The sequence below is a fragment of the Suricata suricatta genome, chromosome 10 (assembly GCF_006229205.1).
Source record: "Suricata suricatta isolate VVHF042 chromosome 10, meerkat_22Aug2017_6uvM2_HiC, whole genome shotgun sequence".
Taxonomy (NCBI): domain Eukaryota; kingdom Metazoa; phylum Chordata; class Mammalia; order Carnivora; family Herpestidae; genus Suricata; species Suricata suricatta.
The window spans coordinates 10,307,216-10,333,727 of NC_043709.1; the positions used below are offsets into that span (position 1 = coordinate 10,307,216).

The following is a 26,512-nucleotide window of genomic DNA, read 5'->3' on the forward strand; positions in this document are numbered from 1 at the left end:
TACAATTTTCAAATAGCTAAAATCATGGTTCTCAAAAGTATAGTGAGCACACATCAAAGATTTATTTAACTTATTAATGAGGGGAGCAGAGGAATATGGTAAAATTGGTTCAAAGGAGAATGGGAGAGACAAATCTATGTATGTATGTATCAATGGATCAGTGGATTGATGGATCAATCTACCTACCTAGCCATCTATCTTCCACTGCGCTGGCACTTGCTCTGCCCTCATCCTTGGTCTTAGACGGGCCTTTCTGCCGCCCTTGCCTGTGCTGGCTGTCCACGTGTCTTCAGGTTTCTGGAGGTTGCTTTGTATTTATGTTTATTTGATTCGGTGCATGTCTGGAGTCCCTGCTCCCGGGAGCACAGTGTCCAATGGAGTGGATGACAGTTCAAATCCTTCCCACAGGCTCTTTGAGCATCTCCCCCATGCCAGGCCCCATGCCTGCTCTGGGGACACCAGACGACCGTGTCCTCACCTCTGCTCTCAGAGGAGCTCTGAGCCCGTGAGAGAGACAGACAAATAAACAGAATCTCCCAACACTAAGTGTGGGTGCTAGAGTAGAGGTCCAGAGGCAGCACAGAGGGGGAGATGGACACCAGGGGCCACAATCCAAAGCAGAAGGGCCCCTATTCTAGAGGGAGGGAAGGGTTGTGCCTGCCTGAGGAGGCACGGGGTCCTGGATGCCTTCATGGGGCTCCGGCAGCAGACTCAAGCATGGGAGATGGGCAGGACTCCATCAGGTCGCAAAGAGGAAGGGACTGTCTGGGCAGAGAGAACAGTGTGAGCAAAGGCCAGGCGAGGAGAATGCACCAGGCATGTTTGTTTACTTTCTCCCAATGTCCAGAGGTGACAGAGTTCCCAAACCTCCTTCTGATGACCAACAGAGACCAGCCTTATCTCTCTACTTAATTAGCCTCAAAAAAAAAAAAAAAGATAATTATTAAAATGGCAAAAGCAAAACTTCAACTTGGAGCAAGATTTAAAGAAAAACGACCAGGAAGAGCCAGGCAGCTTCACCCAAGTGCTGGCTCAAGCAGATCAGAGGCCCTGTCTCTTCCCTCCTGTCCCTGGTGTCCCCCCGCTGGAGGCAGGATGGGCTCAGGACGAGGGGGCGTGGGGGCAGCAGTATCTAAGCAAAGCATGTTCCCTTATTGGTGCTCGGAAGCACCCAGAGAAGGAGGTGGGGATAGGACTTTCACAGTGTTCGTTTGCCAAAACAGAGTGGAGAAGCATCTGAGTCACGCGGCTGATGAGAAGGTGCTGCTGGGATTTGAGGGAAGGGGGTGAGCCCCTCGCGCACCAGGCTGCTTCCCACCTCCGGGCGCATCCCACGTCCCCACGGCTGCCTGGGCTTCGGAGAGGTTTCGATGAGGGACTCATGCTCCGGGGAAGAAAGTGTTTGCTGCTGCTCCCTGGAGCCTGAATCAAACACAGAGTTGGGGCCCCACCGACCGGGTGGAGCGAGCGTAGAGATGCTAGGACAGTGGAGGGGGTCCTGCTGCTCCCGTCCCTGGCACCGCCCTCATGGATTCAGTGTAAGACAGGAGGCGCAGCAGGGTGCAGATGCCAGCAGGGAGCCTGTGATGGAGAAGGAGGTGCAGGGTGAGGGCAGCCAACAAGGCGGGCTGTGTCTGAGCCTCAAGTGGGGCCGGCTGAAGGGTGACAAGTCACAGGGCTTTCTCCCCAGCTTCCCCTTCTTGCTCTGCCCACACCCACCTAGAGAACAGTCACTACTACACATAACGAGCACCCGCTCTGTGTGAGGCACCATACTGGGTATGCAAACGTGGGTCATCCCGAAGCATGTGACAAGCCTGCAGGGTGATGTCATGGCCCCCATTCTACAGGGGAGAAAAGCAAGGCCCCCGGGGAGGATTCGGTGAACCGAGATCTGTCCGGCCCAGGTCTGCCATGGGGTACAATAACGGCACCTACTTCATGGGGCTATTAAATGAGGTGGTGAGTGGGGCGCCCGGGTGGCTCATCAGTTAAGCGTCCGACTTCGGCTCAGGGCATGACCTCACAGTCCGCAGTCTGTGGGTTCGAGCCTCGTGTTGGGCTCTGTGCTGACAGCTCGGAGCGTGGAGCCTGCTTCGGATTCTGTGTCTCCCTCTCTCTCTGCCTCTCCCCTGCTCATGCTCTCTCTCTCTCTCTCTCTCTCTCAAAAATAAATAAACATTAAAAAAAATTTTTTTTTAATGCGGTGTGAGTGCACGGCACTTAGCTGCCCTCCCCCCAGGCATCCAGCCGATGTTTAGTGAGTGGAATTTGTCTCATTGCTGTTGATGCCTTGTCATCAGCTCGAGCTCACTGTGTCTACGCAGGGCTGCCTCACTGCCCCATGGGAACACGCCCCCTTCCCTCCACCTGAAAAGAAACCTTCACCCTTCTCCCTTTATGGCACTGGCCAACTTGCTGGCCACTCAGCCTCCTCAAAGTTGCTCCCAGCAGTCAGAGGAGTCTGCGATCCAAGCCCGGCCACCGCCCAGCCCTGCCTAACCTTCAGTGGCTCCCCATGGCCACAGGAGAAAGCACCTCCTCTCCCGGGGGATGATCTGTGCCCCACCTCCCATCTCCAGCTTGCTCTCTTGCCTCCAAGTCCCCTGGCCCCCTGACCCCTGGCCCTTTGTTCACACCTGTGACCCTGCCCCCACCAGCCCCCCCCCGCAGGTCTTCCCAACCTTAGATCGTCACCTCCTGAGCTATTACCGCTGGACTCTGTATCTGTCCTTGGTGTTCTTGGCCCCAGGCAGTGACTGGCCCTTTCCCTGGCACTCGCCTGGCATGGAGAAGTCAGCGAGTGCTATGTGAGTGCATGAATGGGCCAGTGAGTGAGTGCGCGGCTGGGCAGAGATGAAAACCAGTGGGGACGCAGGGAGATGCGACACAGCACATCTGGGCTGATCCCCAACCATGGGGCGTGATTCCCCATGCCACCCCGCCCCCCGTGAGGACCAGCTGGCACCCCGGGTCTCTTCTCCCGGCTAACGGGGGTCAGGGGGCCTGTCCCTCTCGCTCCTCCAGGCTGCTACCGTTACAGCTACGTGGGCCAGGGCCAGGTCCTCCGGCTGAAGGGACCCGACCACCTGGTCTCCAGCTGCCTGTGGCACCTACAGGGCCCCAAGGATCTCATGCTCAAACTCCGGCTCGAGTGGACGCTGGCCGAGTGCCGGGACCGGCTGGCCATGTACGACGTGGCCGGGCCCCTGGAGAGGCGGCTCATCACCTCGTGAGTCCGGGGAAGGCGGGTGGGAAGGGCATGGTGACGTGGGGACAAAATCACGCCCCACTCTGAGAGGAGGGGCTGTGTGACCCCACTCCTCCGGTATCTGGTATCTGAGAGTCAGGAAGCCTCGCCCACAGAGAAAGGGAAAGGAGGCTGGAAGTGGCTGTGTATTGTGGGCAGTCCCCTTTCCCTCCCTGAGCCTCAATGTCCCCATCTGTAACAAAGCAGCTGTACGAGGTGACCCCGAACGTCAGCGCTGAGGGGTGACGTGGCTTCTCAGGACCCTTTGGAGTCTGGCAGTCCCAGACCTCCAACCCCCTGCTCTGTTGCTTCTCAGTGGCGCGTCCTAAGGCAGGTCACTTTGCCTCTCTGAGCCTCAGTTTCCTCACTGGTAAAATGGGTGCAGAATCACGCCCACCTTGCAGGTTATTGTAAGGATTTAAATCCAACCATCAGTGCCATAGTACACATGGTAATGCTGTCCTTTATTACGCTGTGTTAAATGTACCCATTAACTATCCAGTAGCTGCTGTCCATTATTACTCTCGTCATATATCATCTAACTGGGGTGGGGTCATGGAGGGCATTGAATGCCAGGAGCAGTGTGAGCTGTAATACTTGGTAAGTGGGGACTGAACTGAAAGTTCTTGTGTAGAGCAGGGCTTTAGGATGTGGGTTATGATACCACGGGCAGAGAGCAGAGAAGTGGTGGTGAGAGGAGACCACGAGGGGACTGGAAATGGCCTTGGCCTCCAGGAGAACTGGCCACCTCTGCAGGGTCGGGGAGGGGTGTTGGGCCCACATGGCTCTGTGAGAGGTATGGGGAGAGGCTGTGGGGGGTGGGGGGGCGGAGGGAGGTGCACCTGCCCATGCCTTCTTGATTTTCCAGGCAGGGGGTAGGACCTGTTCAGATCAAGGGCAGTCCTTGAGGTTGGGCAGGGACAAGGTTCTCCCCACCCCGCCCTGGGGCCTCTCTCAATATCCTGGCTCAGAGACAGCACACACATTGCACCTCCCCAGACTCGGTGACCTCAATTTGGGGCGTGGGTGGGCTGGGTTCCTGGAGGGCTCTGGGAAGGCAGAGAAGACAGACACCATCTGATTTCCAGCCCCGATGAGGGTGGGGACACTTATGGGCTTCCCCTGGGGCTTCTTCAAGCCCCACCCACTGCACAGCCTGCCGTGAGGGCGGGGACCGCTCAGCCTCCTCCCTACTCTCTGTGGTACCCAGGCAGCACATGCATACCATCTCAGACCCGGCAGGGCTAAAATGCTGGGGCAGATATGATCGGGAGCAGGGGCACCTGGATGGACCAGTCGGTTAAGCAGCTGACTTTGGCTCAGGTCATGATCTCGAAGTTTGTGGGTTTGAGTCCCGCGTTGGGCTCTGTGCTGACAGCTCAGAGCCTGGAGCCTGCTTCGGATTCTGTATCTCCCTCTCTCTCTGCCCCTCCCCTGCTCACACTCTGTCTCTCTAAAATAAATAAATATTTAAAAATTTTTAAAAAGAAAGTGTGGTCGGGGGGAGGGTCCTCAAACTTGCATCCCAGAGCCGTGAGAGGGCCTTCAGTGGTGATAAGGATTCAGAGCAGAAGCGTCCTCGACCAACTTTACCCCCGTGGTTTCTTGTATGGGCTTTCCACCCTGGGAGACGGGGAGACATTTTAGTCTCTGCTGCTAAATAAATAAAAGAAAAAGAAACCCCAATATTAAAGGCTGAGGCACCCAGTGCAGGTGGCTTCAGGTCCCTCAACCTTGATTTTTTAAAATGTTTTTATTTTATTTTATTTTTTTTTTTTGAGAGAGAGAGACAACATGAGCAGGGGAGGGTCAGAGAGAGAGGGAGACACAGATCTGAAGACAGGCTCCAGGCTCTGAGCTAGCTGTCCGCACAGGGCCTGACGTGGGGCTCAAACCCACGAACTATGAGATCATGACCTGAGCCGAAGCCGGATGCTGAACTGACTGAGCCACCCATGTGCCCCCCCTTTTTTTTTAATGTTTTTATTTATTTATTTATTTATTTATTTATTTATTTATTTATTTTTGAGAGAGAGAAAGAGAGAGACAGTGTGAGCAGGGGAGGGTCACAAAGAGAAGGACAGATCCCTCAATCTTGAAACCTCAGCTCCCTGCAGGGTGCTGGCCAGGCACTCAGGGGTCACAGGGGTTCTGAGGGCGGGGGCTGAGGGCGGGAGGGAGCCCACATAGTCTGAGCAACCTCCTGGCCTCTCTCAGCTGACATGAGCTGGCCTGACGCTCACAGGGCCTCCAGTCAGCCTCTGGGGCCAGAGAGGGTGGGAAGCCTGCCCGTGGACACACAGCAGGCTGGCCGCAGACCACCTTCCCCGGGCCCCTCCCGCCCTGGCCACCTTTCTCTGTCCTTGCAGGGTCTATGGCTGCAGTCGCCAGGAGCCCGTGGTGGAGGTCCTGGCGTCCGGCGCCGTCATGGCGGTGGTCTGGAAGAAGGGCCTGCATAGCTACTATGACCCCTTTGTGCTGTCCGTGCAGCCTGTGGCCTTCCAGGGTAAGGGGCCGGTCCCCGGGGGGAGGGGTGCTGTGAGAGACCCTGGGCACAGGCCAGCATGCCCCTGTTGTAGTTGAGAGTGGGATGGGGCAGAGGGAAGGTTCTGGAAGCTCCTCTGCTCTCCACCCTCCCATGCCCTGGGCCCCTCTCTTCTGTCCTCTGTTCTCACTCCGTTTCCTACCTTTCACCTCACTCTGACCCTCCCCCGATCCCCATAACCGTGAGGCTGGCACACTTGTGAACAGGTTCAAGTGCAACGCAATCAAGGTCAATAGCTAACATGCACTTGAGCACTTCCTGCCAAGCAGGCCATTGGGGGAGTTTGTGTCTATTTAATCTGCTTAATTGCCCTGTGAGGTAGGTGCTAATCTTGTCCACAGGTTACAGATGGGGACTGTGGCCCAAAGCCACACAGTCACACTGGACCACTAAGCTCTGCTGTTTAAGGGAGGGATGGGGGTGGGCTTGAACCTGCCCCTCACCTGCTAGGAAGTGCAGTGAGCTGGGGCCACGGGACCCTGTGTAACAGCTGTTCTCGGGGCCCAGCTTGCGAGGTGAACCTGACCCTGGAGGGCCGCCTGGAGCCGCAGGGAGTCCTCAGCACGCCTTACTTCCCCAGCTACTACGCGCCCAGCACCCACTGCTCCTGGCACCTCACGGTGAGCCCTGCACCCTGTGCCCAGAGCACCCTGTGGACCCCGGGAAGCCACCACTGGGAGGGGACCACTGTCCTGCCTAGGCTGGCACACCCAAAGGCTAAGCTCTGGGTGCAGATGTCTCCGGGAGGGGGAGGACAAGCATGGCCAAGGTCCGGGGGCCACAGTGATGCCTGTTTGTTGAGTGACAGGCCTCCTCCCTTTGTTGTCCTGGGTAGTGGGGCCACCAGCCCAGCCACAGCCACTTGGTGACCACTCCTCTGCTGCAGGTGCCCTCCCTGGACTACGGCTTGGCCCTCTGGTTTGATGCCTATGCTCTGCGGAGGCAGAAGTACGACCTGCCATGCACCCAGGGGCAGTGGACCATCCAGAACCGGAGGTATCCACCCTCCAGAGCCCCTTCCTCTCCCCACAGTTACCCACCTTGGGACCTCAAGTCCCAGACCTTGGAGGGGCAGCGCAGGAAGAGGGAACAGGGCGCAGGTGAGGCTGTCAGGCCCCCTTCCCCAGCCAGGGACTCCTTCCCCGTCCCAGCACCCCCAGCCCCAGCCCCAGCCTCCTGTCCTGCCACCCAAAGGTCTCAGACACCTGCGCTAGTTAGCGTAGAATGGCTTCACTTCCTTAGGTGGTGTCACCCCACTGTCTGGGACCCTGAATTCTTAAATGAGATGATGCAAGAGCCACGGGACTCCACATGCAACCAGCGGCCCCTCTTCCCTTACCCCATCCCTGCTGTTGGCCAAAGTCAAGAGGCTTCCGGGCTGGAAAGCTGTCGAGCCAGGGCCAAGCCCGTTTATTGTGAATATGACCATGTCCACAAGGGTGGGCGACAGCCAGGTTGCTCTGATCGCCCCTGGACACTTGCCCTGCTGGGTGTCCTGACTTTGGCCCCCTGATGACAAGGTTCCTGAGGAAGAAGTGAGTCCCTAGAGAGGTGGCACAGGACACAGTGGGGCCGCCCGAGGGGCATCAGGGGTTGCCGTTGGATCAGTAGGAGGATTGGTAGATGCCCACTGGGCAGGCAACCTGGGGTCCCTGGCGGCGCTGACAGCTGCAAGCAGTGGGGTAGGAGGGCGGTGGGAAATGGAGGTGGCACAGACATGCTCTCCCCAGTCTGGGAAGAGGTGGGTGACCAGGGGCCTTTGGGGGAGAGGACACTTATGATGGGAGCGGCTCCATGTCTCAGCACTGGGTGGGAGCGGCCCCCGGAGGGAGAGGGGAAGGTTCAGGCATGAGTGGTAGTGAGATGATGGGGTAAGTTACAGGCAGGGTGGGGGTGGGGGGTAGGAGGCATGCAGGGGTGGCAGAAGGAGGCCCTCCCACGCCCCCCCCCCCACTGCTGTTGGGCAGCAGAGGTTTGGGGAGGAGGGAGGGATCTTGAAGAGCCTTGCAGAGCCCAGGGTGGGGTTCAAGGACATTGGAGAGAAGCGTTTGCGTCTAAGAGCTGATTGGGCCTCTGGCCTCCCTTCTGATCCAGGATTCTGGTCTAAGGGGCTAGGATGCTACGGTGCAAAGTTCTAGATGTCTTGGCTTCACAGACTTTGAGTGTCCAAGATTCCAATACATAAAATTGAAAGGCTCCAGGACTCTGGGATTCTTGAGTTCTGGCCTGGGGTCCACATTCAGCAATGTGCACTTTGCTGGCTGATCCTGTTCAGACAAAAGGTGACAGGGTTGACAAAGCTCACTGACTCGCCATCATCCTTTCCAGGACTTTCTGGCAATTTATCAGGGACTGTGATTAAAAGAAAAAAGAAGACATGCTTATGGTGTGACTTCAGGCTGTGCTGTTTGGGGGGTGACATTGGATTGTGTGACTTCAGGCCATGCTGTTCGGGGGGTGACATCGGATAGTGTGACTTCAGGCCTGTGCTGTTTGTGGGGGAGGTGTCATCGGATGGTGTGACTTTAGGCCTGTGCTGTTTGTGGAGGGGGTGACATTGGATTGTATGACTTCAGGCCCATGCTCTTGGGGGGGTGACATCAGATGGTGTGACTTCAAGCCATGCTGTTTGGGAAACAAAGGTACCTTGTCCCATGGGTCCCAGCATGTGGGTGTCACATCTGGGCACCTCTACCTTTCTCCTCATGGAGCTCCCTGGGGACCCCCTTGCCCCCAACCTGGGGCCTGCCCAGACTGAGGCCAACTGGGCTCACCCCTCAACATCAGTTGCCCACAGAATGACCCAAGGAGGGGCCCTTGCTTCTTGCTTCTTCAAATGATGATGTGTTTTCCAGCCACCTTCTCAGCCCCAGAGCAGAATTCGGTATCTTGGGGCGTGGCGGGGGGGGGCTTGTCCTTGGGTCTGATGCTCCTGCCCTCACTCTGCACCTGCATGGCTGTTTCATTTGCCCAGAGCCGGGCCCACCGGCCTGTGACGTCAACATGTCAGCATGCCGTTTCCCAGAAAGGAAGTCGAGGCTCAGCAGGATTAGGGGGTGCCCACGGGGGCCCAGAGGCAGGGCCTCTCCCACGCCCACTGGTAGCCAGGAGCATGGACTCCGGTCCCCATGACGGGCCTTCCCTCTCCCTGCACAGCGCAGCCAGGAGGGGCAGGGCTAAGGCCTGGGACAGAAATGCTAGGGACTTCACTAGCTTCCCTTGAACCTTAAATGTGTGGAAAGAGTCCTAATTAACAGGCCTGATGCTGTGATGGCGGGACTTCAGGCGGTGCAACAGGATCTAACGGGGTTGTAGGGAGCTTCCCCCCCCCCCCCCCCCCAGCGTCTCAAAGTACTACTGGGCTATAGAAAGCGTGGGCTGGCCATCAAACTCAATCGTCACCCATTGCACAGATGGGGACACTAAGGCCTAGAGATGGCTAAGGACTTGGCGCCTTTTCTTGGTCTTTTGGCTTTCCATGGTGGAGGGATTTGAGGGCACAGTCAGGTGAGGGGAGGGTGGGGGGGAGGGGCGCTGACCGGGTGTGGCTCCCCATTCCTCCCCTCTCTCCTCCCAAGCTGCCCTGTGCTTCACAGCAAGTTGGAGACGTGTTCAGGGGAGTCTAGCCACCGGTTTGTCCATGTACCTGGGTACACCGCCTTCCTCCGCCAGCCCCACCCCCCAACCTTTTATCGTTATCACACCAGAAAGCTGTCTCCCATATACGTTGAGTTTATTTGCTCCGAGTGAAACGTCATTCCACATTGGGCTGGTGAGGTCCCTAGAGCCAAAGCCGAGGAGACCAGGGTTCCGATCTTGGTTCCCCCGCTTAGCTAGCCCTGCCTCAGGCAACTCATAGGAAAAATGGCCACGAAACAGACCCCCAGTGAGATCATGGGAGGTGGACCCTGGCTCCTGTAACGCCCGGACAAAGCCCAGCTCCAGAAGGTACCAACCATGAATTGACAGCAGGCACGGAGCCGTCACCGAGCTGAGGGGTTGAATGTGCCATTTCCTTCACCCTCCACACCTTGGCGAGGAAACAGGCCCCCCGCTGCCTTCGCTGACCCGCCAAGGCACAGAGAGGCTGAGGCTCGGGGCAGCTGTGCTCGCTGTGCACTCTCTTGGCCACAGCACTCCTGACCCATCCGCCGGCATCCTGGTGAGAGGACCGACAGCCTCTGCGGCTCTTGCCAGTTCCGAGAAAGGCCTGGGAAGTCCCGTCTCTATCTTCTGAGACCTGCAGGAAGGATCCAGGGTCCCTGGGTGGAGACTCAGGTCCCCAGACTGCTGCCCATGTCTGAGTGTGGAAGGGAAGGCAGAGGTGTGTCTCCAAACCGTGAGCCCCGGACAAACGTTTCCTCTAGTTACGATCTTTTTTTTTTTTTTTTGATAATGATCATCCAATGTAGATGCTGGGAAATTCTTTGAATGAGCATTTGTTGGAAAATTTGCTTGTGTGGGTGGCAAAGATATGATAGGTCCGGGGAAGGGTGTTAATTTGCAGGCACAGGGTGTGGGGGGAGGCAGGGGGAGGGCACGGTCCTTGGGCCCACAATGGCCATGGATCAGGAGCAACAGAGAGGGGGTGCGTTGGGGGAGAAGGTGACTTGCCCTTCAGGTGACAACATAGTGATAAAGAAAGGCTGGACATTCTTGGCTTTGTGGCCTCCCTCCTCTGGGCCCTTTCTGCCTTTCCCCACCTCCCTCCTTTCTACCCAGCTTTTCCTCAAGCCCACGGCCAAGGTCTCATGCCCTTTGAGTGGCCTGGAGGCGGGGGAGGGACCTGGCCTACAAGCGTGGCCACCAGCTGCTTGATTTCACAGAACGCACTCGCTGGGCGTCACCACGACACAGGTTTCCCCTTTTCCGGGAATCAGCTTCCTCTCCTGTGACGTCACTTTTCTTGTCATCTGCCCAATCATTTCCCCCTCCCTCCTGCTCATGGGAGAGGCAGTACGGCCAGCTCCTCGGGCCCCCGCTGAGGCCCCCTCTGGCCTGACCTGGGCATGGGTGACCCTCCTACTCCTCTGAGCCACAGAGGCTCCTGGTCAGACGGTGCCTGTCCCCGATGCTGGGTGCTGGCGAGGCAGTGAGCTCACAGCCCCACCGCGTCAAAAGCTTGCTTTCAGAGAAGTCGTTTTCTCCTGTATTCCTTAACACATCCTGCAGGGAGATATTATCACCCCCATTTTATAGACACGAAAACAGACTCTTGCTGAAGTTGATGGGCCCGAGGTCACACAGCTGATCCATGTGGCAAAGCTGGCCTCCAGCTCGGCTGTGCACCTCGAGGTCTAGCACTCTGGCCACCACGTCAGACGCTGCTATTCTCCCTTCTTGAGTGCTTGCATTTTCTGACCCTCCTTCCCAGGCAATCTGTCCTTAGGGAAGGGAATGAGTGTGTGAATGCAGCCATCCATCTGTGCACCCACCCATCTACCCATCTATCCATCCACCCTCCCATCCATCCATCCATCCATCCATCCATCCATCCATCCTTCCTTCCATCCATCTACCTTTCCTTCCTTCCTTCCTTCCTTCCTTCCTTCCTTCCTTCCTTCCTTCCTTCCATCCACCCACCCATCCAGCCATCCAATCTTCCTTGAATTCCTCCCTGTGTGGAGTTGCTGATGTGCAAGAAGGTTGATAGGGTCCAGAGAGGCGAGAAAGCAAGCTGGCCACTGTGCAAACCTGTACCTCCAGACCCCCACACTGTAGCTGAGAGGTGGGTTCCGCCGCCTTTACACTCCTGGTGCCTCTTGAAGACGGCTGGTGGGGGAGGAGGTGACGCTTGGATGGGGAGGAATTAGAGAGCCGGAGGATGCCTGCCCACTCCCAGAAGCCTCTGGAGCAGGATCCAGAAATGCAGATGTGCACAGGGGCCCAGCTGGTGCATAGTTCTGTGAGGCAGGCGGCGTGGGGCGCAGTGGGAGAGGGAGGGGCCGGCCGAGCCCCATGCATGCTCTGCCTAATTCGGGCAGTCTCTGATCATTTCCAGCCAGTGTTCTCGGGACTTACTTTTCGGAAGAATCGAGATTATGTGAAATTAGCGGCTGACTGAACTTCAAAAAAAAGATTATTTTTAACATTGTGTTGACTAAACAGACCATCTTTAATTTGGGAGATTCAGCCTGAGTCCCCAGATTATAGCCTCTGCTTTGAATTCTTATGGACAGACTTGCCCCAGGAATGCTGTCGCCAGGCCCTGCCCCAGGCCTCCAGGGTGAGACCCAGGTGCTGCCTGGGCAGGCTCCGGCGACACCAGGCTGAGCCATGGGCTGATTCTGGAATTCCTTCCCTCAGCCACCCGCAGAGAAAATGTCCAGTCAGCGCGCACAGGTGCATGAGAGCCTCTGGCCAAAGCTCAGGGTGAACACGCAGCCCTCAGATTCTTCTAGACTGAAATGTTCTGCTCCTCTCCAACCTGGCTCTCATTCCTTTCCTGTCTCTCCAGTCTCTCCCTGACTGTGGGGACAGTGCTCCATGCCCCTGAACCTTAAACACGTTCAGGGTTTTGCTTTGACACACTTCCCCTGGCCCCATATTTCCCACCTCCTATCTCCCCTGTCCACTCCTCAGGGAAAATCTCTGGGGATAATAATCCATAATAACATTCGTTTGTCCGCTTTACAAACAGTCTGACGGACAAGCCAGCCAGCCAGCCAAAACCTGCTTTGCAGGACTGCTCGAAGGCGCCCCCTAGTGGCAGTTCCTCTTTATCTTGTCCCCCTTGGGCTAGAGGAATCGGTAAAGCAAGGCTTCTCTACGTTTTCCACCTTTACACTCTTTAAAACCATTGAGGGCCCCAAAGAGTCCTAATGCAGATCATATTATCTATATTTACAGCATTAGAAATTAAGGCTATGAAAATTTAAAAAAACATTGACCAATTCGTTTAAAATCATGAGCCTGTTACATTTGAACATAAATAACATAGTTTATAAAACATGAATGATATTTTCCCAAACTAAGAACAGTTGTTGAGGGAAACATCATCATTTAGCATTTTTGCAACTTTCTTCTCAACGGGTTTAATAGGAAAAATAAATAAATAAATAAACGGGGTTAATAAACCAGACCTGGGAATACACATTTGCTTCCACATTCAATTGCCTGCCATTATCAATAACACATCACGTAGTCCTTGGAAGATTCCGCCATATCCTTGTGAGAGAAGGAGAGTGAAAAAGGCAGATATTAATCTGCAGATTATTATAAACATAATGTTTACTTTGGAACCCCGGGGGTCCCCAGACCACACTTTGAGAACTGCTTGTTGCTCTGGAAGCAAGGATATGATTCACTGTGACCAGACAGCAGAAGGAGGCGGTACCTTAGGCGAGGACTGTGTGTGTATGTGTGTGTCTGGGTGGGGCGGTGGGGAACACGGGAAATGGAGCTCATGTTTCAGTGACAGGGTGCCCGTCTCCCCCAGAGCGGGCTGAGCGCATCCTCCTGCGTCCTGGTTTATGGCTCACCTGGGCGATTCCCTTCATGAGCCTCATCTGGAAAATGGGACAAGAGCGATTTCTGTCTCACAAGATGGAGCTGCTTCAAGAACTTCAAGATCTCTATGTAATGAGGCCTTGTGGTGCTGCTGTCGATATGGGAGGGGCCGGACACCCCCAAATCTTCCTCAGTTGTTTACCGATGAACTCACTGATTAGTTCATTGAGCTATGAAGTGCTTGCCGTATTCTAGAAGTTCCAGGGAGATACCTGGCATCTAAAAATTAGGTGACCTGCTCTGCGGGCTGTGGCCTCTGCTGTGGGATATTCCCATCATGCTCTGGGGCATTCCTGCCTGCTCTCTTGACTTCCACCTGTCTTCTCTGCTGAGGGACACTTTCCCTTCTGTCTGCACATCTTCGGACCTGTGTTCTGGGGGTGTTTCCTACTTGCTCTGTGGGGGTGCTCCCTTCCCTGTGGGGGGCATTCCTAGGAGCTGAGGGGCCTAGCCCCTCTATTCTGGGAGGCGGCCCACCCTGTCACTCTGGGAGGGGGGGTTGCACCCACTTGGTAAAAGCATGCCCAGTGCTCTGGGAGGCAAGGTGCACCCAGGCGTGGTGTGGCATGAGCCCCGGGCCTCCATCCCTGGAGATGGAAGATTCCTCCCTGCTCGCTGGGAAGCACTTCTCCCCCGCTGCTCTGTGGGGATGACAGCATCATCCTGGGATAAGGGAGTCCAGGAGGGATGGGCGGCCCTCCCACGGTCGGGAGACAGAGAAGGTGATGGCCGTCAGCACCGGGCTGTTGTACTGGTCTTGGAAGCAGGACCCCTGGTCCCTCAGGTCCAGAAAGAGTCACAGGGAGGTCCCCAGGGTTACGGAGACTTCTTGGTGGGCAGGATGGTGCCCGAACGGGGGCACACGGCTGCCTTGTCCCCCACACCGAGCACAAGGGGAGCGTCCTCTCCTGTCTACACAGACTAGACCGGTCACGGACTCCTGCCGCTACAGACACACTGAAGTTTTGTCAGATTTGGAGTCAACAGAGGCGACCGCTTCCCTTCTTTTCTAAGGCAGGAAAGTGCGGCGCAGAGAAGGACGCTGACGTACTTAGAATCCAGGCTTCGAATTTTATCCTGCGGGGAATGGGGAGCCACGGAAGGGTTTTGAGTGGGGGGATGACACAGGCTGACTTCTAGAAGAGGACTGGGGATGAGCGTTCACCCAAGGGAGAAAACAAGACAGAGGGAGTGAGGATGAGGGTGCAGCTCCCCCTTCCTCTCCAGCTGCTTGGCCCTGGCCCTGTCTGTGTGGCGGGACCTAGCTGTCCCCTCCCTGGGGCCGGCCTGCATGGCCCTGAGTCTGTCTCCGTCACCCCCAGGCTGTGTGGCCTGCGCACCCTGCAGCCCTATGCTGAGAGGATCCCCGTGGTGGCCAGTGCCGGCATCACCGTGAACTTCACATCCCAGATCCCGCTCACTGGGCCCGGTGTGCAGGTGCACTATGGCCTATACAACCAGTCGGATCGTGAGTACGGGCAGCCTGGAGGGCAGGGTGGGGACCCTCCCCCCAGCCCCCGATGCCCCTGCAGCTTCTTCCTGCCTCCCTCCCATCCCCAGAAGCACCAAGAGGCTGGACAAACGGAGTGTGTGTGTGTGTGTGTGTGTGTGTGTGTGTGTGTGTGCGCGCGCGCCCCTGAGCTCGACAGGCACACCCACGCGCACTGGCCACGTATGTCCACACGCACCATGTATACAGGTTTGTGTCCATGTGGGCACATGCCTGAGTGCACCAGTGCGGCGTGTCTGTCTGCACGTGTCTGCATGATCACGCATGTCCTGACGGCGCCCTCCTCATCCAGCCTGTCCTGGAGAGTCCCTCTGCTCCGTGAACGGACTATGCGTGCCAGCCTGCGACGGGGTCAAGGACTGCCCCAACGGCCTGGATGAGAGAAACTGCGGTGAGCACCCCCCCGCCCCCACCGTCACCCTCGCCCTCTTCTCTGTGCTGAGCTGAGCCCCCTTTTTCTAAGCCCTGCGCAGGTCCCCTTATCGGTATCCAGGACGTGGGCTCCCTCGCTGTGCTAGATGGCAAAATGAAAGCAGAGAATGGGCAAGGGGGCTTCCCAGGACCACCGTTTGGGGCAATAGCAGGGAGCGGGTGGGACCCCGGGTCTCCTGACACCCGGCCCAGGGCTTCTCTCCACCGGGTCACGGCCCCCAGCCGGCTGTCCAAGAAGGAAGAGAGTGGATAGAGGACCAGGAAGGGGGAAGGCAGTTGTGCAGGGTGGCCAAGGCGAGAATCCTGTATCTCCTCTACTCAGAAGTTCAGAGTTATCTTCCTGGAGTTATGGTCACCCCTGCCCACCCCAGTGGTCTGCAAGCCAGGGCTCTCTTGGAATTATGCCTCTCCCTCTGAGTACTTGCTTCTGGCCACCAGATTCACCATCAAGGGGCAGCCTTTTCTTATCTGACCTCCCCAGACCTCCCCCAACCCTCTCCAATCCAAGCTTTACATACTTGGGGAGAGAAACAGGAGGGAAGGGAGATGTGCTGTGGAAGGTGCCTCATATTTGGACCTAGAGCATTTGGCTTCAAGTTCTGGCTCAGCCACATGACCTTGGACGAGTCGCTTCATTTCTGTTTCCACTGATGAAACGGCGTACCCCACAGGGCTGCTGTGAGCCACAGGGGTGACGTAGCTAAGAAAGAGATCTGGGGTCACGACCTGCAATATAACGCCCGTTCTGCAGGCAGCACAGGGTCCCAGCCGGGCTTCTCGGGCTTCCTCTCACCTGCCTCCTCTGTGTGTCCTCACAGTCTGCAGAGCCACATTCCAGTGCCAAGAAGACAGCACGTGCATCTCCCTGTCCAGAGTCTGTGACCGGCAGCCTGACTGTCTCAACGGGAGTGACGAACAGCAGTGCCAGGAAGGTAGGGGGTGGGTGTGTGGCCAGCTATCTGGAGGGAAACCAAATAATGGGCTCAGCTAGACAGCCCAGCCCTTCGGCTTCCTTCTTCAGCAAGGGTTTCCTGCCCTCTTATCCAAATGCTTATCAACCCATCTGTATGTTCACTTATATGTCCGTTCATCTGTCCATCCACCCATCCATCCATCTGTCCAATCACCTGTCCATTGATTCATACATCCACTCATTCATCCATCCATCCACCGCCCAGCCACCTGTCTCCCGATCCATTGAACCATTGGTAGACTCATTTGTTGGTCTGCCCATCTCCTGTCTGCATTCATTGTTTATCCATCCATCCATCCATCCATCCATCCATCCATCCAACCAACCAATACCTGCAGACGTCCCAGTGACAGGTGAGGCAGAGTGAGGGAGTGGGAATAAAAGATCCCGGAGGGGTGGCCCCTGTCTTCTGGGAGAATCCATTAGTAGGAAGACATGATGGGTGACTGTCTCTGGCCCCACACCTTCTGGACATCATGTCCAGGCACATGAAAAGACTGGAGTGCAGGAGGAGATCAGGCAGGGAAAGCTTCCTAGAGAAGGTGGCCTTTGAACATGGCCTTGAAGAGAGGTAACACTGAAACAGGCAGGAGGAAAGGAGAGCCGGCCAAGAGCAGGCGGTGGCACAGAATGTTCTTCACGGCGAAGAGGGGGCGGGGCGGATGGGGAGCAGGTGGGCAGCTAGAGGGGGCCAGGGTCTGTAGCCGGGGGAGGTGGGGAGCCTCAGGAAGCAAGGAGAGGCACAGCCCGGCTCTTGGAAGGCTAGTCTGAAAGTTGAGGCACAGGTGCACCTGGCTGGCATGATGACCTCGGGAGTCATAGTCTGGGGAGGACACACAGCCTTGCTCTCAACACACCAGTCTGAAGGGCGTGACGGGTGGGGAAGGGACGTGGCCTGCCTTTAGGACACCCTGAATGAGTCTCAGTGTGACCGAGGAATCCGTCCCCAGTCTCCTCCGGCCTCTTCCAGGCTCCATATTCCCTGGACCTTGTTTCAGAGGCTCCTTTGGGCTCAGGGACCTACTATCGGCGACCCGTCCCCACCCCCTCTCCCCCAGGAGTGCCTTGTGGGACATTCACCTTCCAGTGTAAGGACCGCAGCTGCGTGAAGAAGCCCAACCCGCAGTGTGACGGGCTGCCTGACTGCAGGGACGGCTCGGACGAGCAGCACTGTGGTGAGTGTGGCCTGCGTGCTGCCTGGGGCCCCTTCACCAGGACAGACAGACTGGTGGGCAGACAGACTCCCACCACCTGCTGGGCCCTGGAGCCTGGGGAGGAGGGAGGTGACCATGCTGGGAAGCTGACGGAAAGCTCACTTTGTCTCTTTCTGCCCTGCCTCTGCACCTGCTCTGAGTCCGGCCTCTCCTTCATTCTTTTCCCGCCTCTCCCCTGATCTGTCCTCTGCCCACCCTCCATGCCTCCCCTTCTTCATCTCTCTTGCTGTCTGTTTCTCACCGGCTTCCGGCTGCCCCTATCGGTCCCCACACACCCAGACTGCGGCCTGCAGGGCCCCTCCGGCCGCATAGTGGGCGGCGCCGTGTCTTCTGAGGGCGAGTGGCCCTGGCAAGCCAGCCTCCAGGTTCGGGGCCGGCACATCTGTGGGGGGGCGCTCATCGCTGACCGCTGGGTGATCACGGCCGCCCACTGCTTCCAGGAGGACAGGTGAGTGGGGGGCACGGGGACCCAGACCACAAGAGAAGGGGTAGGGAGGGCCATGGCGGGGAAGGACAGTGGGTCTGAGACCCAGGCAGGCAGGCAGGCAGGGTGGTGGGAAGCCCAACAGATGAGCCGTCCTGACGCTTGGGCTCAGTCCTGGATCCGCCACCAACGTAAGTTGTGCCCCTAGAAAGGATGCTCAACCTCTCTGCTCTATGTGCTGTGTTTTGATTTAAATTGGGTCAGCGATTCACTCATTATTCACCCATTCATTCACTTACTCATCCATTCAGATATATTTCTTGCACTCCCGCTAGTGGGCTATGCCAGAAACTAGGGGTACAGCAGAGAACAGAAGTGCCTGGCCTGGCCATAGACCATGACCCCCCTCTGCCAGGTTGCCCATCACCTGGTGAGGGGGGCCCAAAAAGCCAAGAAGGGACATGCCACCCAGCCCCATGGGTGTCTTCTCCATCTGCATGGTGGGCTGACAATACCTCCCCATCTCCTGGGCGCCCCTCCCCCCGGCTCCCTGGACAGCTGGCCCTGGAGTGCCCTCCCACAGCTCTTCTTCTGTCCTGGGTCTACACCATCCCGACAAAGGCCAGCAGCCGCCAGGGCACCCCACCTCCGTCCCCTTACATCCAGAGCCAGAGAGGAAGCCCTCTCAGGGCACCGGGCCTACGTTCAGCCGCTGCCCGTCCGCACTATCACCAGCGCCTCGGGCTACCCCAGGCAGCCCAGAGCCCAGCCCCGTTTTGCATTCCCTGCCCGGGCGCCTGGGTGCTCTTTCCGGGTGCAGTCTGACCACCTCGTCCTCTCGCTGCCTCCCTGGCTCCCCACAGCCCGCAAGGTAAAGAAAGACCTGGACGCTGACCTGACATCCAGGGGGCTTCACTGCCCCGTCTCTGCTGATTGCTCCACGCTCCACGCCCACCCCTCCCAGTGAGGACGAGGCAGGTCTCAGCGGGCTCACGGCAGCCCCATCTGTAAAGCACAGGGACAGAAAGGAGAAAAATATTTGTCACTACCTGGCACGATGCTAATTTATTTACATACACAGCCTCAGTGAATCCCCCCAGGAACATAGAAGATGCTATTCCCCTTTCACAGACCAGGAGACTGAGGTCTAGGGAGGCACATATACATTGAGAGAGAGATGACGCTGGGGTTGGAACCCAGGCAGGTGGACTCTGGCGCCAACAGCCCACCCTGTACCTCCCAGGAAGGGAGGGTGTGGCGGTTGGTGGCCCAAGTGGGGAAGCCTCACATCCTAAGGGTCTGGGACAGGAGAAGCAGCCGCTGAGCGAGGACCCCTCCCCACCCCCAGCATGGCCTCCCCGGCTCTGTGGACCGTTTTCCTGGGCAAGGTGTGGCAGAACTCGCGCTGGCCGGGCGAGGTGTCCTTCAAGGTGAGCCGTCTGGTCCTGCACCCTTACCACGAGGAGGACAGCCACGACTACGATGTGGCCCTGCTGCAGCTCGACCACCCCGTGGTGCGCTCGGCCGCCGTGCGCCCCGTCTGCCTGCCAGCGCGCTCCCACTTCTTCGAGCCGGGCCTGCACTGCTGGATCACCGGCTGGGGCGCCCTGCGCGAGGGCGGTGAGCAAGCTGCGGGGAGGGGCGGGTAGAGGGGGGCAGGTCTGGGGAGATGGGGCAAGGGCCTCTTTCGGGTCTGGAGGGGGCGGGGCAAAGGGCCCCAGGGCTCCACCCCAGAGGGAGGCCCTCTGGTCCTGGGGTGAACTGGAACTGCCTGGCGCCTTCCAGGCCCTTCCCTCCTTGCAGAACGTATTTAAAGGGAATGAAGGTCGCCGGATGTTCCCTTGGGGAATATGGGTGAGGTGATGGGACAGGCTAGGAAACCCACAGCCCCGCTGGCAAGTTCCGCCCTGGACAGAGGTGGGGCGGAGGGGTGCCTGGGGAGGGCTCTTAATTATTAACACTTTCTGCATTGAGGTTGGCTTTTTAGGAAGGTGGTCTCATTTAATCCACCGAATACCCCTCAGGGTGGGTATTAAGGGTCCATTTTACGGATGGGGAAACTGAAGTACAGAGACAGTTTGGCAGGTGCTCGAAGTCACCCAGCCAGAGAGGGTTGGAACCTAGACCAGCTGACCCCAGCACCCCTGCTGTTCCTGCTGCTGCCTCTCAAAGGGGGGGGGGGCATCTCCCCTTCCCACCTAGACTGACCATGCCTCGAGGCTCCTTCTGTTCTGTGAATACAGGCCCGGGCTGACATCACTGTGGCTATGCCCAGCACCCCTTAAAGGTGGTGGCTTTAAAGATGGGGTACACAATTTCCAGTCTGGAGGCAGGCAGGACTGTGCGGATAATTTCAAGATGGGGAAACTGAGGCTCAGGTGCAAAGTCACTCGATCCACGGGATGATGGAGAATAGTAAAGCAGGGATTGGTTCATTTGCTCATTCATTCATTCATTCATTTATCCAAGGGCACGTTTACGAGCACCTACTAAATGCCAGGCATTGAGTCAGGCAAAGGGACTATACAGATGAGAAGAGAACATTCTTGGGGGAGACAGTGCTAAGAGCCGATGTAAGTGGGGAGGCCCCAGGGAGATGCCTAGCTAGGCACCGTCTGGGAGGCTTCCGGAGGAGAGGCTGTCTAAGCTGGGGTTAGGGGGGCAGGCTGGCAGTAGCAAAGCGAGGAGAAGGGACAGGAGGCTGCCCAGGGGGACCTGAGAATGGCTTGCATGAGGGGGAGCTGGGGGGCAGGTGGGGGTGTGTGAGGATAGGTGGGAAGGACGGGGTCTCACAGGCCACTGTAAGGAGGGAGGCTGAGCTGGGAGTTCACCCACCCTGCACTTTAAAACACCTGAGTCGGTTAGGCGTCCGACTTCAGCTCAGGGCAGGATCTCACGGTTAGTGAGTTCGAGCCCCGTTCGAGCCCCACATGGGGTTCTGTCCTGACGTATCGGAGCCTGGAGTCTGTTTCGGATTTGGTCTCCCTCTCTCTGCCCCTCCCTGGTTTGCACTGTCTCTCTCTCATAAATAAATAAATGTTAAAAACTTTTTTTTAATCTCCTGAGGGCTTTCAGCAAAAACACAGATGCTGAGCCCCCCTTCCCCCCCCCCCCCCACCAAACAGAGCAGATCTCAGGACAGCCCCAGGCACAGTGCCTTCTGAGGCTCCCTGGGGCTTCAAACACGAAGCACTTGTGGAAAAGCACCAGGCTGGACAGCCAGGTGACACTGATAACTTTCAGGGGGAGAGTGTGGGGGTCAGGTATGTCCTCTGGAAAGATCCCCCAGGGGCTGTCACAGAGCAGAGCTGGCCAAGAGGCCTCAAGTAGGAGGGGTGGGGGTGGGGACTGCGTCCCCAGGGGCCACGGGGAGCCAGAGCAGAGTGATGGTGAGGCGGAGGGGTAGGGGGTGAGCAGAGCAGAAGAGATGAAGGGGGGGTGGTGCTTCTGAGATGCAAGGGGAATATCGGACGGAAGAGTCAGATCTCATCTCTGCCTTCTGCCCTTGACCCCGCGGGGCAGGCCCCACCAGCAACGGTCTGCAGAAGGTGGACGTGCAGCTGATCCCGCAGGACCTGTGCAGCGAGGCCTATCGCTACCAGGTGACACCCCGCATGCTGTGTGCCGGCTACCGAAAGGGCAAGAAGGATGCCTGCCAGGTGACTCCTGGGGGGGCGGGTGAGAGGAGGGAGGGAGGGTGGCCCCTCTGCTCGAGCAAGCGGGCCTGCGGAAGCCCGGCAGCCTCCCTGCAGGGTGGGGATGGCTGTCCCAATGTTACCGATGAGGAAACTGAGGCTCGGGGGTGGGGGTGGGGTGGAGGGACCTGCCCCAGGTTGCAGGCCCGGATCACAAGAGAGCGGTGGGGGGCAGGTCTAAGGCTCAAGCCCAGTTTTGCTCCCTGCCCGCGTGAGGGCGCTTTGCCCATGGGGACACAGGGGCAAGGATTAGGAGGAGCCTGGAGGAGGGAGGCAGAGGTGAGTGGGGCGTAAGGGACACACATGTGGATGCTTCCACGACAGCCAGGACCCAAGGAAGACCGGGCATGGATGCTTTGGGCTCCCTCCGAGTGTCAGGTGCAGGGGAAGCAGAGACTTCCAAAGGCGATGTGACTTGCCAGCTGGGAAAGTCCCAGCTATCAGGACACGCGCCTTAACCTTGGCGCTGCCGTCTCTTCTCTTCCCTTTTCAGGGTGACTCGGGCGGCCCACTCGTGTGTAAGGAGTCCAGTGGCCGCTGGTTCCTGGCGGGGCTGGTCAGCTGGGGCCTGGGCTGTGGCCGGCCCAACTACTTTGGCGTCTACACCCGCATCACAGGAGTGATTGGCTGGATCCAGCAGGTTCTGAGCTGAGGAGCTGCCCTCCTGGGGAGCGGGGGGCCCACCTCCAGGACCCAAGTGTCCAGCGCACCCTCTAGTCAGGGGGGGCAAGTATCCTGGGGGCGGCAGGACCCGCGGAGGCAGGAGGTAGTGTCCTGTCGTCCCGGACCTCCTCCCTGACACCTGCCCCCAGGGAGGGCAACAGGAGGAGGAGGAGAGCCATCAGCCGGTGGGTGACTCCCCCTGCACCCCCAGCCAAGGAGAGTCACCCCCAGCCCTGTTGCCTCCTAATCCCTTCTCCTCCTTCCCCTTCCTCCACTGCTGACTTTGGGGGGAAATGGTTCAGCTGCAGAAACGGGACTTCCGGGTACCAGTAGAGGTGGCTGGACTCCCCTCCACCAACAGAGAGCAGATCCCAGCCTGTGAACTTGAGGGGGTGTGGGTGGAAGACATCCTCAAGGAGGGACCCCCGGAGCCCTGGGGACAGCCACCTGGGCCAGCTGCCACCGTAAGCCAAAGGGTGGGGGCGCCCGGGGTCTAGGCTCCTCACCCCACCCCTACCTGTCCCCTGGGCCTCCACGGCTCACTCACCTGGAAGTGAGCTCCACTGCCCGTGCAATAAAGCCGTTTGATCTGAGGCTCTGCTGGGGGGGGGGGGGGCTTGGCATGGGGCCCCGGAGCACCGAGCTCACACTCAACCGAGACTCTGCTTCCTGCTCAGTCTGTTCGTCAAGTGGCTAGAAGGCCAAGGTTAGGTCAGTGGAGGCAGGGATGATCTCCGGGGCAGCTTGTGCGGAGAAGGTGGTTGTGTGGTGACCCTCAGCCCAGAGCAAAGGATGAGACAAGTGATGGGCTTCTTCTGGAAGCTTGGGAGGAAACTGAGGCAGAGAGGAGCAGAGCCTCCCTCATGATCAGTGAGGCCTGGGGTGGGAGCCCTACGTCCTGGTTCCCAGTCCCCCACTTCTCCAGCACAATATCCCCTTCGCATTCTTGGAATCATTTACTCAGCAAGCACCTCAGTCTCCTGTTATGAGCCAACTGCTGCATTGGGGCCCCAGAGATGCACAGAGCTCAGCTCCTGATCCCAGGAGGGCTCGGGACGGCAACCCAGCATGACGGGACTCTGGGGTAGCCCAGAACTCGGGGGAGTCAGGGAAGGCTGCCTGGAGGAGGTGAGACTTGAGTTGTGGCCCAAAGATGGCCAAGGTGGGGAAGGGCATTCTAGACAGGGGAATGGCATGTGCAAAAGCACAGGGTCACATAAGAACAGGGCATATTGGTAAGCTGTTTTGAGTTAAACAGAGGTTGAGCGGGAAGGAAGGAAAAGGAATGTGGAGGGGAGCACACTCAGAGCAGAGGACAGAGTTTGGAGATGAGCTTAGGACTTGACCCTGGGTACTCTGGGAAGCCATGCAAGAAGGCTTTGTAACAGCGCAGTGACACACGAATGGGTTCATATTTTAGAACGGACCACCAGCAGCAGTGTGGAGGGCATGGGAGGCAGGGAGGCCGAGACGAGGCCACTGCACTGCAGGACTCCAGGAGGGAAGGATGGGAGCTAATGAGTGGGGCAGTGAGGATGGACTTGAAGGACCCTCAGCAGGTACCTCGGTAGATTGGGGTTGGGTGACAGACGAGTCACCCAGGACCATTCCAAGGGGTGTGGTCTGATCCCCTGGGCCAGTGGAGGACCTGTTGCCTGGCCTGGGACACCTGGCTGGGGGCAGGAAGGCTCTGAGAAGTGCCAGAACATGGAGTAGGTGGGGCTTGAGGTTTGGAGGGAGGATTGCAGAGCCCCTCCTCCGAAGACACCTGGCGGGGCGGGTTGCTGAGGAGGCCGAAGGACACTACAGAGGGGGCCACGGGGGAGGCTGAGGGGCGTGGCCAGCACTGGAGGGGCGCTGGGAGGGTGGAGCCTTAGCGACCAAGTGGGAGTGGTCAGCGAGGACCCCTGGGGCCCAGTGTGCAGAGGTGGAGGGGAGCGGGTGGGGAGCCAAGTGCAAACAAGTCTTCCTTGAAGCCTCCTGGGGAGAAGGAAGGGGAGCCTGGGGAGGGGGAAGATTTCAAAGGCAGGGGAGTGGCTGTGGCATGTGGGTCCCAGGGCCTGGGCATGAGACCACTTGCCTGCTGGGCCGCCTTCAAGAGGAGATGGAGCTGACAGAGCGGACACAGCGCGGGGGGAGCAGCTCTGGGTGGGTGGGCGCAGGATGTTAAAGCATTCCACCCCCTGGCCTCTCGGGCTTCTCACAGGGCCCTCCCCCCAGTCTTCATGAGTCAGAATGGGGTGGGGGAGGGGTAGCCAGTGTGTTCTTTTAACAAACCTCCTGGTGACGGTTCTGTAAAGCAGGACACAAAATGTGAGGTCAGTTCAGTGAGCCGGGGGTGGTGAGGGCCCCCTCCCTGCGTCTGAGTGGAGCAGGGGAGAGCCTCGCCTGGCTCCGGGTAGGGACTCTGTCTAGGGGACCTCTGCTTTGCAGGGATGTCCCCAGCAGCGCTAGGATACTGGGGCAGGGGAACAAGGTGGAGACTAAGCGGGACTTGGCCAGGTCAGGGTGGAGCGGGAGGTCCTGCTGGGCAGGAAAGAGAAGCCCGGGGACTGCGGACCCGCGGGCCCAGAGAGAACATGGAGCAGGAGCCTGGGTGTTTCTATTTTCTCAGACTTGGGACAGAAGGGTGGCAATAGCGAGGTGCGGAGGGGACCGAGAGAATTCACAGCACAAAGCAGAGGGGGCGCCCTGTGGGTTAGGATGCTGCAGCGGCTGAGGAGCAAACAGCCATGGGAACGGTAGAGTGAGGCTGGGAAGTGGTGGGGGGGCCCTGCTGTCCTGATTTCAGGAACCCCCGTCTCCTCAGCATCCCTAGCTGGTCAAGGGATACCGAGAGGCAGGAAGAGATCTGCCTGGCTCTAGGGGCTGGGCCTTGGAAGTCACCAGATGAGGAAACTGAAGCCCAGAGAAGGCCAGGCACGCACCAAAGTTCTCCCAGCAAGGTAGAGGATGGAGCCATGACCTCCCCAACCCCCCATACACACAGAACAGCGACCCCAGGGCAGGGTCCCTAGGCTTTAAGAAAAAGCCCCATTACTTCTGAGTCATTTACCCGACCTTGAGGTCAGCCCTGTCCCAAACGTGGCCCAGAGGAAGAGAGGGAGGCAGCCCAGTGGCTGTTTCTTCAGGCTTTATTACATGGTGGGGTTGGACACAGCCCGGGAGATCGTCAACGCAGGAGGGGCCCCTTGCTCAGCCCCTGTCTCCCCAGGGCACAGGGACGAGGGTCCCCCTGGCCCTTCTCACTAGGTCCTGATGGCTGCACTGCCCACTCTGCACCCAGTGGTACAGATGGGGGGGGGGCGAAGCAAGGTCACCCTCCCCCTTCCTCCTTCTTTCCACCAATACCTGAATCTCTCTGTGGGGCTGAGCAGACCCTTCCCCCTCCAAGGGAAGGATGAAGGGCAGCCACCCTGCCTGGTGCTTTGTACACCTCCTCCCCACCTCCCACCCCAGGGCCTTCTGGGACCCTGCTCCTCTTTGTAACCTCACAACAACCCTGTGAGGTAGGCGGTGGGGAGAGTGGACCCATCGGACAGATGGGGAGACTAAGGCTCAGGGAGGGGACATGACTGGGGGGGGGGTCTCAGTCATGCAGCAGGGGGACCCCGGGGGAGGGGCCGTGGCGGCTGGGAAACGCAGCTAGACAGCACCACATTTTGGCCACAGGCCAGCGGCTCTGCCCAGGGGTCCCAGGGCCCACCTCAGGCCTTGAGAGGTGCCAGCGGGCCCCCGCCCAGCCCCCAGACGCAGGGGTAAATCACAGCCCCGCAGGTGTAGACAGAAGTGGCAGGGGGGAGAGTGCTTCCTCCGCCTGGAGCTGGGGCCCCACCCCGTGGTACAAAAATAAAGGATTTCAGATCGGAACCCCAAGTCCCTGGAGGTGATCTGGGGCCTCACATCCGGGTGCCTCTGGCTTGTAACAGCTAGAAAATAAGAGGGGGAAGGGGCAGGGGGATGGGAAGGGGTGTGGTCAGAACACCAGGAGAGGAATGACAGGGTGGGGCCAGTGAGGAGGGGTGAGGCAAGGCCAGGGGAGGGCAGAGAGGAGATTGAAATGGGGGGAGGGGTGGGGAAGAGAGGGAGAGAGAAAGAGGTAGGTGAGTTACAGGGTCCCTTCTCAGAAGAGGGTGGGGGGCTGAGGCCCAGAGAAGGTGGATTCAGAGCCGGGGAGGGGGAGCAGGAAGGGGACCCAGCTCGCCCATCCGGGAGCCCCATGCCCTATCATGGGCTGGGTGGTGGCTGCCACGGAGGCCAGAGTCTCCGCGACTCTGGCCAAGGGGGGGGGGGGGGC

At 58.3% G+C, this 26,512-nt stretch overlaps 2 protein-coding genes across 5 annotated transcripts in view; one reads left to right on the forward strand and one right to left on the reverse strand.

Moving 5' to 3' along the window:
- Positions 1-22,808, forward strand: part of TMPRSS6 (transmembrane serine protease 6) — a 35,842-nt gene extending 13,034 nt beyond the window's left edge. For both annotated transcript variants that reach the window (XM_029955789.1, XM_029955790.1), the window contains exons 7-18: positions 3,028-3,232; positions 5,620-5,756; positions 6,303-6,415; positions 6,682-6,791; positions 14,627-14,772; positions 15,107-15,205; positions 16,065-16,178; positions 17,278-17,394; positions 17,713-17,881; positions 19,206-19,477; positions 21,380-21,516; positions 22,046-22,808. In XM_029955789.1, the coding sequence (XP_029811649.1) occupies positions 3,028-3,232; positions 5,620-5,756; positions 6,303-6,415; positions 6,682-6,791; positions 14,627-14,772; positions 15,107-15,205; positions 16,065-16,178; positions 17,278-17,394; positions 17,713-17,881; positions 19,206-19,477; positions 21,380-21,516; positions 22,046-22,204 (1,778 nt within the window). In that variant the 3' untranslated portion in view covers positions 22,205-22,808. The remainder of the gene's footprint in view (positions 1-3,027; positions 3,233-5,619; positions 5,757-6,302; positions 6,416-6,681; positions 6,792-14,626; positions 14,773-15,106; positions 15,206-16,064; positions 16,179-17,277; positions 17,395-17,712; positions 17,882-19,205; positions 19,478-21,379; positions 21,517-22,045) is intronic.
- A 2,523-nt stretch (positions 22,809-25,331) lies between these two features.
- KCTD17 (potassium channel tetramerization domain containing 17) overlaps positions 25,332-26,512 on the reverse strand; it is a 10,313-nt gene continuing 9,132 nt past the window's right edge. Inside the window, exon 7 of one of the 3 annotated variants that reach the window (XM_029955157.1) lies at positions 25,332-26,144. In XM_029955157.1, coding sequence (XP_029811017.1) covers positions 25,861-26,144 — 284 coding nt within the window. In that variant the 3' untranslated portion in view covers positions 25,332-25,860. The remainder of the gene's footprint in view (positions 26,145-26,512) is intronic. The other 2 variants (XM_029955159.1, XM_029955158.1) reach the window with 2 other exon arrangements.